This window comes from Chiloscyllium punctatum, chromosome 3 (genome assembly GCF_047496795.1).
Source record: "Chiloscyllium punctatum isolate Juve2018m chromosome 3, sChiPun1.3, whole genome shotgun sequence".
In the NCBI taxonomy this organism is placed as follows: Eukaryota; Metazoa; Chordata; class Chondrichthyes; order Orectolobiformes; family Hemiscylliidae; genus Chiloscyllium; species Chiloscyllium punctatum.
Genome location: NC_092741.1, coordinates 56,911,854 through 56,930,533, shown reverse-complemented (window position 1 = coordinate 56,930,533; position 18,680 = coordinate 56,911,854). Strand labels below are relative to the sequence as shown.

General features: G+C 40.7%; 1 protein-coding gene across 1 annotated transcript in view; it reads right to left on the bottom strand.

The window, feature by feature from the left end:
• Positions 1 to 1,398: 1,398 nt before the first annotated feature.
• The window catches only part of LOC140454087 (uncharacterized protein C6orf163 homolog), a 28,756-nt gene continuing 11,474 nt past the window's right edge, over positions 1,399 to 18,680 (bottom strand). Inside the window, exons 4-5 of the mRNA XM_072549027.1 lie at positions 6,741 to 6,943; positions 1,399 to 1,840 (exon numbers count right to left, since the gene is read on the bottom strand). Of these exons, the coding sequence (XP_072405128.1) occupies positions 1,399 to 1,840; positions 6,741 to 6,943 (645 nt within the window). The remainder of the gene's footprint in view (positions 1,841 to 6,740; positions 6,944 to 18,680) is intronic.

Genomic DNA, 18,680 nt, shown 5'->3' with positions numbered 1-18,680 from the left:
CTTGAAGTTCTGGTATGCAGCTATAACATAACTCTTCTTCAGTAAGTATATGGGAACTGGATTACCATTAGCAAATTCAATCACAAATTCAGGGTAGTTCAATAATTATGTCATGTGTGCATATTTGGTTTCTTCCTTCTGAATCAACTGCCTCTTCACCAATCAGTGTCATCAATCATATACTTAGATTAGATTACTTACAGTGTGGAAACAGGCCCTTCGGCCCAACATGTCTACACCAACCCGCCAAAGTGCACCCACCCAGACCCATTCCCCTACGTTTACCCCTGCACCTAACACTACGGGCAATTTAGCATGGCCAATTCACCTAACCTGCACATTTTTGGACTGTGGGAGGAAACCAGAGCACCCAGAGGAAACCCACGCAGACACGGGGAGAACGTGCAAACTCCACACAGACTGAGGCGGATATTGAACCCTGATCTCTGGCGCTGTGAGGCAGCAGTGCTAACCACTGTGCCACCGTGCTGCCCCAAACTGTGCCAATGTCCTGCCCCCACTGTGCCACTGTAATTAAAAATGAGTTTCCATATTTTAAAATATCTTCAATGGTATTTGAGTATCTCTGGCAAAGTCGGCCTCTGTTGCCCATCTCCAATTGCTCTTGAACTTAATGGTTTTCTCAGGAATTTCAGGGGGTAGCTAAGAGTCAATTACATCGGTGTAGGTCTGAAGTCATACGTAGGCTAGACGAGGTAAGGATAGCAGATTTACATCTCAAAAAGACATTAGTTGGTGAGATTGGTTGTTGTTTACAACAATTAACAGCTTCATGACACCATTATTAAAAGTAGCTTTCAATTCTAGGTTTTATCAATTTGATTTAAACCCTGCTGTGTACTATGGTGGGATTAATTTCCTGTTTTCAGGAGGTTAGCCTGGCAGCTGGTTTACCAGTTCAGTGAGACTGCCACAACAGCACCATCTCCCCTCAAGTAATTTTAAACTAGTGCAGGTTTTGAAAGGTTCTTGATGTACAGATGCCTTTCTTGTACCAGATCTGAGGATACTGGGGCATCTATTCTACTATTTAGTGAAATACAGAGGAACCTTGATTATCCAGCATTTGATTATCCGAATATCGGATTATCTGGCAAGTTCGCAAGGTCCCAATGCTCGGCTAAACCATGTTATCCAGCATTCGATAATCCAGAATTCAATTAACCGCACGAAATACTCCCTGCCCATGTCTTGCAGATAATTGAGGTTCCTCAGTAATGATTTTATATTTTATGATTGATAATATTTTTGTGATTGGAGTGATACAGTGCATTACTAAGTACAACTGCAGGGCACTGACAAGTTTAGTATAAGTTATAATTACTGAATGATTTTGTTACAATAAAAGTGGAAACACTCCCCATTTTTTGTAATTCTTTATTCCGCTTGGGGACGTTTTTGAACTTTTTGGGGTTTGCAAGTCGTAAGGGAATCTCTGCACATTTGTCGAGTTGGAAGCAAGAAGTCCGCCTGTCCAGGTGCTAAGTCTGGGTAGGTAACATTAATGTAGTCCTGAAAAGCTGCCCTTGTGTTTCGTAGCTCTGTCTCGAGCTCCAATTCCAAGATAGTCATGGTTTCCACCTTATCATAAACCTCTTTGAGGTCAACCTCTTTCTCACATAACAATTTTTTCAACATATCTATTTCAGACTGATGTCTACTTTGGAGGATAAGGATGGGTTCCACAGCTTTTGCCTTTTCTTCATCACGGGCTTTAGCAACTGCAGCCATTATCTTCTCTTCATATTCTGCTTTTTGGATCTCCAAAGTTTCTTGTAGAATGGATTGACTTTGTGTTTCGGCATCAGCTTTTAACTTTCTGATTAAAAATTTTAAAAAAGTAGTATCAGTACCTACCAGTGAAAATTAACACATTTGAAACTGTAATATAATTATGTGGTCTGGGTCTAGTGCTGAGTTCTGCATGTGAGCCCAGTCCAAATAATTGTCTCATTACTTTGTTGATCACATGAATAACCTCTGGGGACTCATAATCAAATTATGTTATTTAGAACTGTAAATCCACAAAGACAACTGCTCATAATTCAGCACAATCATTCAGCTTTACTTAGTGGAATGACCAAGATGAATTTAGAAGTGCGGGAGCAAAATCGCACTGTTATTGTGAGTTTCAGGTTTATTATTTGTACAGACTCCAGCATTCTTCTGCTGCTGGGTATACTTGACGCCAAGCTTGGGGGGAAAAACATTTGTGGGTTTGGGAACCTCTGGCCGAATGAGCAGAACCTGTACCCCCGAAACCATGTCGTTTTAAAATTTTAATTGTGAGCTTTACCGCTATTGCAAAATATAATTTTCCCAACTCACTTCATTCAAATATCAAATAGAATTTACAAATGAAGGAAATGAAAAAAGGTATTGCTAAAAAAAGGCACATTTTGTTGAAGCTTTTGATTTTGCACCCTTCAGGACATTTTGAAAGAATACAAATTCAAAAGGAAACCAAAACTTTCTACTGTGTGAGAAGAGAGTGCTGATTGGTTGGGAGGTGGACTCTGATTTGTATTTCCATGGAGAATACACCCGTTAATGCTGTGAGTTAACTGTCAGGCTTTGTTAAATTTTAAACCAGGTGGGTTGACTCTCATTAGTCAGGGCATTGCACTAAGAAATGAAGCTGAGAATTGCTGTCACCTATTTTGTTGACTTGAAGTGTGTGTATACATGTTCTTTCTGTCTGCAAAAGACATGGCTCCATACAATATTGTATGTAGCTTCAAGTATATGCAAGTGTGCCATACTACAAGGTGGTCTGACAATCCTAAATTGGCTATCAGTGATTATAATGCCTCACCTGTTCAGGATTATCCTGCAGATGTTGTCCAATTGCAGAATCATACCTAATGACACTGTGCTGTGAAGTTTGCAAACGCTGGCTGTTTGGTTATGTTAAGTATCCAGCTTGTTGCAAACAGCCAAAGGGGCATGCTCTTTCTTATGATCTACTCATCTTTGGGATGTCCTATTTATTGTAGCAATGTGAAACAACATCCACCACCTGTTGCTCAATCTTTTTGACACCTTAACTATTCCAGGGTAATCTGAGATAGACTGGGCACTTTTCAAGACTAAAAATGACCTCTTTAGGGCCTTGCATGAGTTTGCACAACATACAGTGAAAAATTATTTGATCAACATAGCTATTATTCAGCAGGATGGCTTTGATGTCCCTATTTCCATTTGAGTTGCACAATGAACAAAGGCTTGGACCCTATTTATGAGGTTTCCAATAAAGTCAATTTTGTAACCTATGGAACAGTAGGGATCCCAATCTATAGACTGGCCAGTGAAGGTAGGTTTGTGCCAGACAGTAATAGAGAAATCCTTGATCAATGTTTCAACTAGGATATTGAGGAAAGGGAGTTTATTTACCTGCTCCATTTCAAATGTGAATTTGAGTGCAGGATGGAGCATATGAAGACATTAAAGACATTTGCAGTTGCAAGCTTAAATGTAGCAAGTACGTCATCTACATATTGGAAATATGCAAGTGGTAGAAGATTAAGTGCACTTCAATCAAATAAATAGTTGTCATTGAATCCAACAAAGACACTTGTGAATGGTGGACTAGCAGGAATATCCCATGGCACCATCATATATTTGGGCGTAGATATTATCAGTGAAACTGAACTCAACGTTCTGAGTTGTTGAATTCCTATTTCAAGGAGAACTGATTCACACCGTGGTGGTGGGTCTAGATCACCATGACATACTGCTGCAGTACAGACATTTATGACTTCCTGGAGTCGTAAATTGGTGATTAGCCAGCAATGGCAAATGAGTAAATGAACCCCATGTAGCAATTGTCAAGCAAATCATGTATAGTCTTTGCAAATGTGAAGGAATCCTTTGCCATGTAAGTGGGTAACCTGCTCAAAACTGGCTGTTTTTACCCAAATATTTGGCCAATTCATGTTGCGCAGAACCAGTCATAGATAACATTGGGTGAAACTGACATCACTTTTGTGTGCCTTGGGGTATCCCATACATACACAGCCCCAACACTGCCAGACATCCAATCTGCATGTGAAAACTGGACAAGTCATTCAGGACACCACAATATGTGCATTATAGATCAGCTAGGTTAGCCTTCAGGATTTACTGTCTTCACTGTTTTCAGCAAATATCTCTTTCAGTTTGATGTGGAATGAAGGCACACCAAAGTTGAGACCATGCTTACAAATAAACCTCGCAATTTCACACAGTACATGGTGAGAGAGATTTATGTCATTTTAGTGACATTGTTAATTATGTTGCCAAACCGTTCCTCAGAGGTGAGTTTGTAATGCAAGTACATTTTAAACCATTACTGTTTATGGTGGAGTCATCTATTGAAGCAATGCAGTGGCATAGTTACATCACATCGAAAAGCAAAAGAAATGTGTGCATTTCAGACCAAGTGCAGTGCAAGGTAAGTACAAGGTAAGTAAATAACCTATTGCCAATCTCTTCAATCTCATCTCAGAAATGGCCATTTAGTTGTGAGACTGTATCTCACTTTTGGAAATATAGCCTTATTCAAGATATTCAATAAAAAGTGAAAACTGCATGGTATTATGAAAAGCCAAGGGGCTTCTCATCCATTCACCTAGTGTTGATGTTTACATTCATGTCAGGTCCACAAACAGGAGCAGGGACAGAGAAAAACAAGCCATTCAGTTCAAGCAGTCTGGGCTGGTGCTTGTGCTGCACATGAGACTCCTCTCAATCCCCCCACACCCCCGCCCCCCCAGCTTATTCACGTATTCTTCTAACTTTCTGTCCCTTGCGTATTTATCTAGCTTCTCCCTAAATACAGCCATATTTCCCTCTTTAAAAATTCCATGGGATGGAAAGTTCCACATCATAACTATGCTCTAGATGCAAAGATTTGTCCTGAATCTCCAAATACATTACTCCTACATTTGAGAGTCCTGGAAACATCTTCAGCTCCTCTACCTAATCACAATCCTTCCGAAAGTTCATCATCTGTCAATCGCCCTTCAGCCTTCTCTGTCTGAGACAGAAAAAAACCCGCTGTTGAATCTATCCTGATAGATATGATCTCTCGGTTTTGTATATATCTTGTGAACTTTTATAAATTTAAATGTACATAGTTTTCAACACATTACATATGAAATTACTTTACATTTACAATACATCTAGATCAATGGCTCACAAATTGGGATCTGTGGGTATTTGCCAAAATGTGCAGACCCCTGTTGCAAGTTTCATCTGAAGTATTCTGAAGTTTGCAATTAGAGACAATTTCAATGGCACTCAATGAAATTTTATTGAGACCAGAAGGAGGGACAGAAATCACAGATCCCGACGCTCCAGTGGGTATAGGCCCTTGGTCCTGGTCCTGGCCCTGACCTGTCTGCAGCAGCTTTGCTTCCTTAACCACAGACAGTGGAAATGTGCCTCAAACCCAGGGCTCCCTACCCACATGCACCAGCTCCACTCTGGATACATGCTAAAGGGCCGTGCCCCAAACATTGCAGCACCCCCCCCTCACCAAACCCAAGTACAGTTGACCCCCTCAATCCTATCTTGGGTAATGGGCCCTTATGTAACCCCTGGTCCTGAGCCATAATTAACCCACAGAAGCCTAGAAAATAGAAGCAGGAGTAGGCCATTCAGTCCTTCGAGTCTGTTCTGCTAATCAATATGATCGTGGCTGATCATCCAGCTCAGTACCCTGTTCTTACTTTCTCTCAGTACACTTTGGTCCCTTTTACCCTTGAAAACATTCAATGTTTTGGCCTCAGCTGCTTTCTGTAGTAGAGAATTCCACAGGCTCACCACTCTCTAGGTGAAGAAATTTCTCCTCATCTCAGTCCAAAATGAACTACCCCATATCCTTCACGGTGACCCTCGGTTCTGGACTCCCCAGTTATGGGGAACATGCATTTATTTGGTCATTAGGTGAATTGGCCATGCTAAATTGCCCCTAGTGTTAGATGCATTAGTCAGAGGGAAATGGGTCTGGGGGGTTACTCTTCGGAGGGTCGGTGTGGACTGGTTGGGCTGAAGGGCCTGTTTCCACACTGTAGGGAATCTAATCTAAACTCCTGCTAGAATTGTACAGGTTTTTGTGAGAACGCAAGTAATAACTTTCCCCACCAACCGCCATCAAAAGACATTCGGTAAACATTCCAGTGGGACAAAGAAAATATGGCAATGCATCAATAATAGTGTTGCTTACTTAGACCACTATATGCCGTGCTCCATGGGACTGATTATTGTTCTTCACTAATTCTTGTCATTGGCAAGACCAGCATTCATTGCCCATCCCTATTTTCCCCTGAACTGAGTGGTTAAATGGGTTTTTATAACAATTAGTGCTAACTTCACAGCCATCAATGTTCTGATAAGTTTTCAATACCAGATTTATTATTTGAACTTGACATCCACCAGTTACTGAGCTGCAATTAACAAGGATGTCCCAAGAGATTAGAATGTGCTTCTATATTTCTAGTTTACAACTACATCACTGTCTCTCTCAAAATGAATGAAGGCTACCAGAATGATTCCTAACACAGTGGACCATACTTACCAAGATTTTACCAGTAAGGAAATGGTGCATCACTTCACAATCATGGGAAACACAGGGTCTTGTCAGCAGAGTCAGCTGCACAGTTATTCCAAATGCTGAAAAGGTACCTGCAGCTATTATTGCATAGATCTGACACATATAGTGAGATCCAAGAACTTACATTACCACTTGATCAAGAGCCTGGGATGCAAGTTGCTTTTCTTTTTCTGTGGCAGCAGCTATAGCCTTTTCTTTTTCAATTTCATTCTTGTGAAGCATCTGCTGGATTTCGTGCGCTAAGCGTTGTTTTCCAACTTCATGTTCCTTCATCACCATCTGCTCTTGTTGCCATTGCATCTTAACCTCTGTTTTTCGTATTGCTCTCTATTAAACCAGAGTGATTGTCAAACAACATTGTAAAGAGATTAAGTTCTCCATTAGCTCGGAAATCATGTGTCAAACTGAAAAAATGTTTTAAAAAACTTATCTTACACCATGATTTGAAAGAAAATTCCTATCATCAGATCTTATAGGCCTCAGAGATCTGTCTGTTGTGATATATTTTCATCTGGTGGGCTTTGTTTACTTAACTTCCAATATTGTGTAACTTTATACTTTAGTGTAAGTCAGCCCAGCAAAGAACAATACTGGTTATGATTCCACTGTTTACATTTTTGGTAGGCTGCTGATATTGTCTGCAACTTCACATATGATGTCTGTCCTCTTGGTAATATACCCAGAACTACATCACATCTCCCCAATAAAACCAGAGTGAAGTCAAGAATCACATCACAGAAAGAATTGTTGGAATACTTCACATCCCATACTCCATTAGAAACACACTAGGAAGCTGAAACGTTATAGTACCTTCCTACCTTTCTAGTTTAAAGGCAAAACTACCGTGTGGTGCCTCATGGTGTATGAATCATACTTGGCATTTCTTCTCACAGTGAATTCCTAAGTTCATTATGTTGACTTTAACAGTTGCATAAAAAAGATAAAGAAAAAAATATGATAAATAAATTATTTCAGAGTATGAAGCATCTGTGGTGTTGTATAAGATAATGGTTCTGACGATGTCACACCATCTTTGGGTGGAGGAACTCTTAGTCTTAGATGATTTCCAATGAAACCCATGTGACATGCCTGGCTCCTGATAGTTGTAATTATGCCTGGCTTGTTAATGTTAAGAGTACCTACTGCTAGTGCACACTAAATTATACCTTGTTATCAAAGAAAATGTATCTTTTTAAGACTCTCTGGTGGTTTATGTTCTACCACTGATTTGTGGGAGCAGTTGGGAGCTCTGGCAGTAAACTTAGACATCATTGAGGGCAATAGGGATGAACATCACAGTAATTGTGATTTAAAAAAGGGTAGAAAGAAAGTAAAGGAGGGAGGCTGTTTTTCAAAATGAATTTCACCAGCATTGTAACTCCATGAGTCATGGGTAAACTAAATGCAGCAGGGGTCAGAGAAGTAACTTACACCAAGGCCCCATCATATTTCTAATTTGTTTGATTCTTGAAGGTTGGCACGGTGGCTCAGTGGTTAGCACTGCTGCCTCACAACGCCAGGGACCCAGGTTCGTTTCCAGCCTTTGTGTGGAGTTTGCACATTCTCCCCGTGTCTGTGTGGGTTTCCTCCCAATTCCAAAGATGTGCAGGTCAGGTGAATTGGCCATTCTAAACTGCCTGTAATGTTAGGTGCATTAGTCAGAGGGAAATGGATTTGGGTGGGTTACTCCTCAGAGGGTCGGTGTGGACTTGTTGGACCGAAGGGCCTGTTTCCACGTTGTAGGGAATCTAAATTAATCTAATTACTTGAAACATGGCCCAGTTTATTTATGGCAACAAAAAGATAAATTTGATCAACTTGAAGAAAGAATCTAATAGAAGAAGAAAGTTGGAAGAACTTTGAAGTATTTTACATGATCTAGACACCCAGAATTTAAATTTTGGTAGAAAGAGTTATTTTGGCACAATATTAGAAGTTAATTTTAAACTTCGAATGGATCATTGATTGTGTGATAGGCCTTAAAATTTAGGAAAATGCCCATTTCACCCAGGAAGCAACAGGCAAACATCCAGCTTGGCTGCAGGAGGTTGGAAAATGCTACAGAAGAAGAAACTACCATTTTGCTCATTAAAGAAAAGGCAGGAAAGCCTCCAGCAAGCAATACAGAAATACACTATTGCTATTTAGCAGAATGTGAACCTTGAGAGGTAACACAATACAGGAATGCTCGCTCACAGAATTTAAAGCTTTCTTGTAACAATATCATAGAGTACTGCAGTAGAACATTGTTTTAAAGTCCACATGCAGAGTTTAAAAATCTAAAGAAACATTGATAAAGATTTTAAAATGCATTGATATAATGCAAGAGTGCAAGCTTGAAGAGAACTGATTAGTATTGAGGTGGCACAGACTTAAAAGAGTTTAAAACAAACAAGAATAAATACATATGTTATGAAGAAATGCAAGTAGAAATAATACTTTTAAAATTATGTAATGTGAGAGATGGGCCAAACAGGACACAGGATTGGACATCATAGAGAAAACAACTTTTAAACTGCAGAATTTCTTCCAAATTAAATACTAAGGTTGAATTTTAAATAATAACTATTTTATTACCCTCAATGAATCGTATAGCAAATGACCACCAAATAAATCACCAAATTATCAATAAAGATAGAGATCTTTTTAATGAAGTGTTAAAAGCTTTTGAAAATCACTATAATCTAAGAATAAGTCTATAAAAGGGCAAAATTTTACATTTAGATTGAGCTTCAAGGGGAATCCAGAAAAGTTCTTGCATTAATAATCTCAATGGTGTTATGTCACAGGGATAGCAAGGCAGACCAAATCAGACTCACTAACACAGTAAAATTAAAACATTTGATGACACTCAAAATTGCTCAATTGATCCTCACTAGACTTTATAAATAATCTATCTTGGGCACCAAGATAATAATTAAACCAAAATTAACAATGTATTATTAATAGTATAACTTTAGTAGAACACAAATGAACTACAAGGTAATGGAATTAATATCTATGATCTAAGTTCAATCCTCTTTGATCACCAACTCCCACTCACATGACAATAGATGTATACAGTTCAAGACAAATTTTGAACAAATAAAAGATATGTGAGTTGCCAGTTTGATAACCACTTCAATGACGAATACCAAGCCTTTATGTAAGATTGTATCCTGCTTAAATCCTGAAGTCACTGATCAATGCAAACAGCTTTCACAAACGTCCAGAGACTTTCTTTCTTACAGACCGGGATTCTTTTCCCAGGACTTTCAACAAGCCAATAACTCTTTATTTTTAACCATTCTCTGTGGTTGGCTGGCCAGCACTGGCTCTCCTTTGATTAATCAATTCAACAACTAACCAGCTACCAGTTCTTGAACATAATGACATTTCAGTGCCAATTCATCATCTATAGTGTTCTTAGTGCTGTACTTAACCTGCATTATCTTTCCATGCCAGTTTCCAAAAGCAAACAACAGTCTTTTGTTCTTTCTGCTTTTAAAAACAAGCTGCTGATCACAATTCAAAGTTCAGTTCTCAACTGCAACTCACAGTTCAAACCAATAATGAGAAACATAACAGAAAAGTAATATGGTTTCAACAATAGATCAGTAGAAAAATATGACCATGAAATCAAAATTCATAAGAGAATATTGTTGTTCGAATTATTAATGAGTCTTTGTTAGATTCCTTACAGCCCAAGCAAGATTTACCTTTGGAGAAAGCTATTCAAAGTGCAGAAAGTGGAAATTCGAACAATACTCAGGAAGAGTCCTGAGAGGAGAAAAACAGCCCTGTCACAGAAGAGCTACAGAACCCATTCATTTTTTGTAGTATGGACGTAGTAAAGAGGCACATGATAAGCTACACAAAAAGTAACTGCAGATACTAAGAGTTAGTGTCAGTAGTGTGGAAAAGGAAAGCCTCACAGACATGGGGAATGCACAGCCATGGTGAAAGAATGCTACATCTACAAGATGGTAGGTCACTTGCAGAAGATGTGCAGACTGTTCTCCTTCTTATCGGAAAGATGTTGTGAAACTTGAAAGGGTTCAGAAAAGATTTACAAGGATGTTGCCAGGGTTGGAGGATCTGAGCTACAGGGAGAGGATGAACAAGCTAGGGCTGTTTTCCCTGGAGCATCGGAGACTGAGGGGTGACTTTATAGAGGTTTACAAAATTATGAGGGGCATGGATAGGACAAATAGACAAAGTCTTTTCCCTGGGGTCGGGGAGTCCAGAACTAGAGGGCATAGGTTTAGGGTGAGAGGGGAAAAATATAAAAGAGACCTAAGGGGCAACCTTTTCATGCAGTGGGTGGTGCGTATATGGAATGAGCTGCCAGAGGGTGTGGTGGAGGCTGGTACAATTGCAACATTTAAGAGACATTGGATGGGTATATGAATTGGAAGGGTTTGGAGGGATATGGGGCGAGTGCTGGCAGGTGGGACTAGATTGGGTTGGGATAACTGGTCGGCATGGACAGGATGGACCGAAGGGTCTGTTTCCATGCTGTACATCTCTATGACTCTATAATTTTAAAAAAATGCTCACATTAATAAGGGGTTAATGTGGTCAGCCCCATTAGAAAAGATATTCACATTAGACAATATGTGTCCATTAAAAAAAATGACATTTGCAATTCTAGGGAAATTAGTGCTTCAAGCAAAATTATTGATGCAACTGACTCAAGTTTCACAGAACTTGTTAATGTTAATGAACATGAATTTAATTTTAAGCTTGATACATAAACAAGTATTACCATCCTGTTGGATCAGATACCATATGAAGAAATTACAGTCTACAAGAATGAAACTACATGATCCAGGCAGAATAATTCCGAACATTACAAGTATACTATGAATAGGATACAAGAGTCGAAAGTAGGTGTGTGGTTCATAATCAGCACTCCTCACTTTGAGCCTGTATGCATGTCTTAGCGGTCAAGGACATTTGGTCTAGGATCTTTGGGGGAACGTCCAAGTTGGACTTCAGGATGCACAATAACGGAGTCACTAAGCAGAGGCTGATAGCCAAGTTACCGACGAGGACAAACTCAACTGGGATCTTAGGTTCATGTCACACTACACGTGACCCCACCACACACACACACTCACACACAAGGACGTGTACACCCACATACACTCACACTCTCTCACACAAATACACTCACACACTCACACAGACCGTCTCATACCCTTGCTCTCTCTCACACACACACGGCCTTTCACATGCATACATTCCATCACTCTCACACAGACACTCTCTCAAGCACGTGCACACACATTCTCACATGATGGTAGTAGAAAATGAGGACTGCAGATGCTGGAGATCAGAGTCGAGAATGTGGTGTTAGAAAAGCACAGCAGGTCAGGCAGCATCCGAGGAGCAGGAGAATTGAAGTTTCGAGCATAAGCCCTTCATCAGGAAGGGCATGATCACCATCCTGTTGGATCAGATACTATATGAAGAAAACAGCAGTTACAGCTCCTGCTCTTCAAATGCTGCCTGACCTACTGTGCTTTTCCAGCACCACACTCTCGACTCTCACGTGCATACACATCCTCTCTCTCTCTCACACACACACTTTCCCTCACCCTCTCTCCCTCACTCCCACACATACATACATGCACACACACACACAATCTGTGGGGTGAATTTGCATTTGCCGATTTGTATTTGCAGATACACTTTTGTTCAAAAAGCACACAATCTGTTAGCACTCAACCACTTTGACATTTTATAATTTCCTACTTTGTAAATAAAACCAGTCTAACTCCAGATGGGACACAGACAGACTCTAACCTCACCAGCATTGTCTGAGCTGACATGTCACTTTTTTAATATACTGATAAAACCTTAAGCTATCTCGGGGCAGTGACTTGAAAGAAATTCTGGTATTTACATAATCAATTGAAACCTGCATCCCCATTCTAAGTGATTAAAGACTAAACAACCATCTAGGTTTGTCTAATACATCGCATCAGTTGTATGACAATATGATCTTTTACTTATAAATCCTGCATTGTATGTATCCTGTCCCACTAACTACCTGATGAAGGAACAGTGCTCCGAAAGCTTGTACTTTCAAATAAACCTGTTGGACTATAACCTGGTGTCGTGTGATTTTTGACTTTGTCCAGCCCAGTCCAACACCAGCACCTCCACATCACGTCTTAGTCTCATCGTTGTTGAGATAGCAGAAGGATTTGACTAGGTTCCTGAGGACAAGTAGTTCCAAAATAAACCATTGTCAACAAACCGGTCAAGAAACAACAAGTAGAGATTTCACTGGGCCTTCCTAGACTTATGGCTAAACCTGAGAATCTATTGAGATTACTGGCATAAGAACATTTTTTCATACTGGTAACAGAGAAAAAAGTTATAGATTTTATATGGAATGGCTGAACTGCTTTCCATTTTTACCATTCCTGAAAAACACTTCACTCCATTGTTTCTCAAAGCAAACTTTTCATGACAGAGATGGTGCTGTCATGATCAACAATCTTCCAATAAGGTGACTGAGGAGGTGAAAATCTGTTTCTGCAGGAAGACATTCACAGGGCAATTGAAAGCGTCTGACCTACTCAACAAGGTGAAGTACAGTACTTATAAACTTAAACACTGACATAAACATTTGTGTTGTCTGAAGATCAAAGATACTGCAAGAAAGAGAGACTACCTCTTCAAAACATAAAGGCAATTGCCTGGTCCAGAAATCCAGGATACTGCAAGGAAGAAAGTATGTGTTTAAACAGAGAAGCCATATTCCATGATGACATTCAGCAAATTAAAGTCCTCCAGATGATGTTATGTGACAAGTATTTATGTTAGCTGGGATGACCTCAGCTGAAAAGCAATTTCAGGAGATTTAAGGTTCTCTAAATAATACAATGGGTAAGCTACTGAGTTTAATAGAACAAATATCCTCCACAAAAGAAAGTCAAGAGACAAAGGATCCAACAATGGAGGAATGATTTACAGTGAATCAAAATCAAACACTGCAGCCCTCAAGCTGAAAGCGTGCTAATCATCCAACTCAGAAAGAAATGCATTCTGCAAACTCCAGAAGTCAGGGAAGCAGAGGAGAGTGGGTAATGGCAAATAGTCAAATTGTTAGTCACATAAATATATACATGGAGGAAAAATATTGACCAGTAACTGAACTAGGCTATTCATATGAATAAGGTAGTTACAAACGCAGGTGAGAAGCTAGGAATCATTTCCATGGGCAACTAGGGACGAGCAATAACTGATAACCTACCCAGTGATGCTCATGTACAATGCATGATCAAAACACTTGTGCAGCGGGTTCACTCACATCCTGACTCCCCAAAACCTGTCTGCCAGTACAAGCCACAAGACAGGAGTAGATTGGAATACTCCCCATGTGCCTGAATGAATGCAGTTTGAACAACATTCAAGTTTGGCACCATCCACAACAAAACAAAATTAGGAAAATATGATCCAATAGAACTAGTATGAACCACGGGATTTGATTACTTGCTTTCTTTCTTTTCCTTTTGATTCGTAGTTCTTTGCACCCTGATGCATTATTTTTACAGGGTTTATTTTTTCTACCAACAGGGGAATTACAGAGAAAAATGAGTGGAAGACAGCCGGTTGCCACTGAAACTTTCTGCTACCATACAACAGAGAGACAGACAGACAGACAAATGTTTTGATGCTTTTTCTTGCTTTCCTTTTCCAGTCTAGAGGTTTTTCTGCTGCATTGGCCTCACCCAAACCATAGTCATAGAGTCACAGAGCTGTACAGCATGGAAACAGACCCTTCAGTCTAACTCATCCATGCCGAACAGATATCCTAAATTTATCTAATCCCATTTGCCAGCACTTGGCCCATATCCTTTTAATCCTTCCCATTCACGCACCCATTCAAATGTCTTTTAACTTTTGTAACTGTACTAGCCTCCACTACTTCCTCTGGCAGTTCTTTCCATACATGCACCACCTTCTGTGTGAACAAGTTGCCCCTTAAATCCCTTTTACATCTTTCCCCTCCCACCTTAAACCTATGTCCGCTAGTTTTAGACTCCTCCAGTCTGGGGAAAATACCTTAACTATTCACCCTTTCCATGCCCATGATTTTATAAACCTCTATAATGTCACCCCTCAGCCTCCAACACTCCAGGGAAAACAGCCCCAGCCTATTCAGCCTCTCCTTATAGCTCAAATCTTCCAAACCTGGCAACATCCTTGTAAGTCTTTTCTGAACCATTTCAAGTTTTGCAACATCTTTCCTATGGCTTGGAAACCAGAACTGAACACAGTATTCCGAAGGTGGTTTGACCTATGTCCTATACAGCTGCAACATGACTTCCCAACTCCTACACTCAATCCACTGAGCAATAAAAGTAAGTGTACCAAATGCCTTCTTCACTAACCTATGTACCTGCCACTCCACTTTCAAGGAATTATGAACCTGTACTCCCAAGTCTCTTTGTTCAGTAACACTCCCCAGGACCTTGCCATTAGGTTGTAAGTCCTGCCCTGATTTACCTTTCCAAAATGTACCATCTCACATTTATCTAGATTAAACCTTGGGCCATCTGATCAAGGTCATGTTGTACCCTGAGTTAACTTTCTTTGCTGTATACCTACGGCACCAATGTTGATGTAGTCTGTAACTTACTAACCATACCTTCTATATTTACACCCAAATCATTTATATAGATGACAAAAGGCAGTGGACCCAGCACTGATCCTTGCAGCACATCGCTGGTCACAGGCCTCCAGTCTAAAAAAGCAACTCCCCACTCCCTCCCTCTGTCTCCTATCTTCCAGCCAGTTATATTTGCAAATATCTAGTTCTGGCTGTAATCCACATGATCTAACCTTGCTAGGCAGTCTACCACGCGGAATCTTGTCAATTGTCCATATAGACAACGTCCACTGCACTACCTTCATCAATCCTTCTTGTCACTTCTGCAGAAAACTTAATCAAGTTAGTGAGACATGATTTCTCATGCGCAAAACCATGTTGACTATCTCAAATCAGTCCTTACCTTTCCAACTACATGTAAATCCTGGATATGTGGTCAGGAGCAATCAAGATATTGCTGTCAAACAACTATTCCTCTTATGCATTAACTCTGTGGTGTCTACTTTTGTTCTCACTGTTTTGGGGGAAAGCAACATTGCATACAATGTGCTCCACTAAACATTTTAAAAACTGCAGCGATCTCTTCACATAAGTCTCCTTGTTTTAAAGCAGTATCTTCCTTTTTGTAGACCCCAGTTCAAAAAGAAGGAAATAAAAAGATGTGGTCCTCATACATCAAATGGTACCTTGTTATGTAAGGAAAATCCTCTTCTTAATAAGACTCTCTAACAGTCTAATAAGTGGATACTGGTAATTAGACAGGCTCTTACATGCAATGTAGAAAGTGGATTGGTGGCAGAAAATTTCCCAAAGACCTGCAGCCAATGGTTAATAAAAACAAATAGAAATCTGTGGCGGAAGAACAGTGGAGTAAATGTTAACTATATTTCTCTCTCTACAGTTGCTGCCAGAACTGCCAAATATCACCAACACTTTCTCATTTTCTTTTCGATTTTAAATATCTGCAATACTTCACTTTTATTTTATCTACCAGTGGTTGGTAAGTAGAACCCAAACAACGCGTAGCAGCTCCTGAATATGTTGGACCGAGATTAGTGATTGTTTATGATCTTCAACAGTATAACAAGGCCATTGGAAAATTATTTCAATATTCAATGTAGCTATGGAAGTAAAGCAGACTGAGCTAAACATGAACAGAAGGTAAATCCTTTGCCAGGAAGCATGTTTATGGATAAAGGAGCACACTTCCAACCATAGCAATATACAAAGGATGTAATTGCAACTGAGTAATGTCAAGTCAAATGATAAGATTCACTGCTGTGCACATTTGCTTAGAACTCATATAATATTGCAGTTCTCTAAATTATACTGCTCTTTGAAACTCACTGGACAGAACTGTAGCAGATAATGGGCTGAATCTCACATTATTTTGATTCAGTGCTTGTTGTGTCAGGTTTTTTGAAGAGTCTTTCACTGTGATGCTTTGCAGGTTTTCTCACCATCCCTGACCAAATCTACATACTTCCCAACTACATACTCTCTACCCCTACAGAAACCCTCACATCCGATTCCAGCTCGATCTTACCATGATCCATTCCCAGAACAACTTTCCACTGCTGGGAATATCCCAGATTTAACCTGCATCCCTTGCATCTGCACTGTCTTTAAAAGTCCGTTGTGTACCCAGACAGGCGGTATCAGTCTGATCCTTGACACTTGCTCTGGACTTTCACAGATAGGGGTAATCGGTGCCCTGTTTTCTGGGAAGGGATCTGAAGGTCCTGCTGGATGGGGTTGCGAAGAGAGGGTGCACATCCTCATTCTCCAGACCAGCAGTGATGCCATGAAACCAGAACATGCCAACCTGGTCTGATGCCACCCAGATTCCAGCAGTTTGATGTAGGCACATGGCCAGTGGACTTCTCCATTCTGCCAATGTAAGTGCCACCACCTTCTCTCTATTACCTCTATCTCTGTTACTGTATCCAGCTCCCACCAAGGCTCATGCTCTACCATGCTTACAGTTGACTGAAACATCTTACTTTGCCTGCTCCACGCCCCAACCCCCAGAAGCACCAACAATGCATGCCCTCTGCACTGCCTAATCACTCTTTGTGCACCTCCCCACGTGCATTCAAGTGCCACCCAATTTCATTTCCCCTGATACCCATCCCTCTCTCTCATTCTAGGAGGAAAACCCACACTAGGGGCATTTGGCTCCTGACCCCTTATGAAAAGAGTTTCCTGACTCTAACTGCCTTGAATGGCTGACTGACCATTGGTCATGGAGAAATAATACAGGCCTGGCATCTCTGGCTAATGGACAAAATACAAAAAGGAATATAACACAAGGGAGAGAGCTGTAAGCATCTGGGTAGTCGCAGAGTGAGTGAACACCGTGAGAGAGAGCAAAGAGCCTGGCGATGCAGCCTGTCCAGGCCTTGTGGTGGTTGTGTGTCCCTGAGAGCACAGTGTCCTTGCTGTAGTGTTACAATGAGAGTTGCTGGTGCAACCTGAGATGTAGCATTGAAGTGCAGAAGCATACTGTAACTAGATTGGAGAGGTGCCATGAGGATCTTTAGAGGGTGGCACACATCGGATGTCAATGTCCATAGGGGGCATTTGGCGAGTGCCCATGGAGCATGTGTGGGGAGATTGGAGGCTGGAATCCAACATGGATGAATAGGCAGAGGCTGTTTTCCCTGGAGCATCGGAGGCTGAGGCATGACCGTATAGAGGTTTATAAAATCATGAGGGGTATGGATAGGGTAAATAGACAAAGTCTTTTCCCCAGGGTGTGGGAGTCCAAACTAGAGGGCATAGGTGTAAGGCGAGAGGGGAAAGATTTAAAAGGGACCTAAGGGGCAACTTTTTCACATAGAGAGTGGTGCATGTATGGAATGAGCTGCCAGGGGAAGTGGTGGAGGATGGTACAATTAAAAGGCATCTGGATTGGTATATGAATAGGAAGGATTTAGAGGGATATGGGCCAAGTGCTAGCAAATGGGACTAGATTAGAATGGGATATCTGGTTGGCATGGATGAGTTGGACTAAAGTGTCTCTTTCCGTGCTGTACATCTCTATGATTCTATGGATGTCCTTCAGAGCAAGCAGTGAGCTGCAGTCACCAGGTACCTGCCCCGATTTCCACATTGAGTTTTCTTGATGTTTAGCTTTTTTAGGAAGGCAGGAAGCTGAGTATTACTGAAGTGACTTGGGCTGTTAACAATGCTTTTTAAAAAGCTGCATCCCATACCCCTTAATTGACTACTTGATGCTGCCTAGTGAGAAACTCATTTCTCCAGTGGTGGAAAACATAAAAGATGGAGTGAGAAGATCCTGACATCAAGACAGGGCTCTCCTGGCTACTTGATTCTGCCAGAAAGCTCGCTTTGATCTTCTTCACTCAGAAAAAAAAATCTCTAAGGTCCCATTCCACATTATCAACTCGAACATGACCTCTCTCTCACTTGTTCTTTTCACTCCCACCTCTA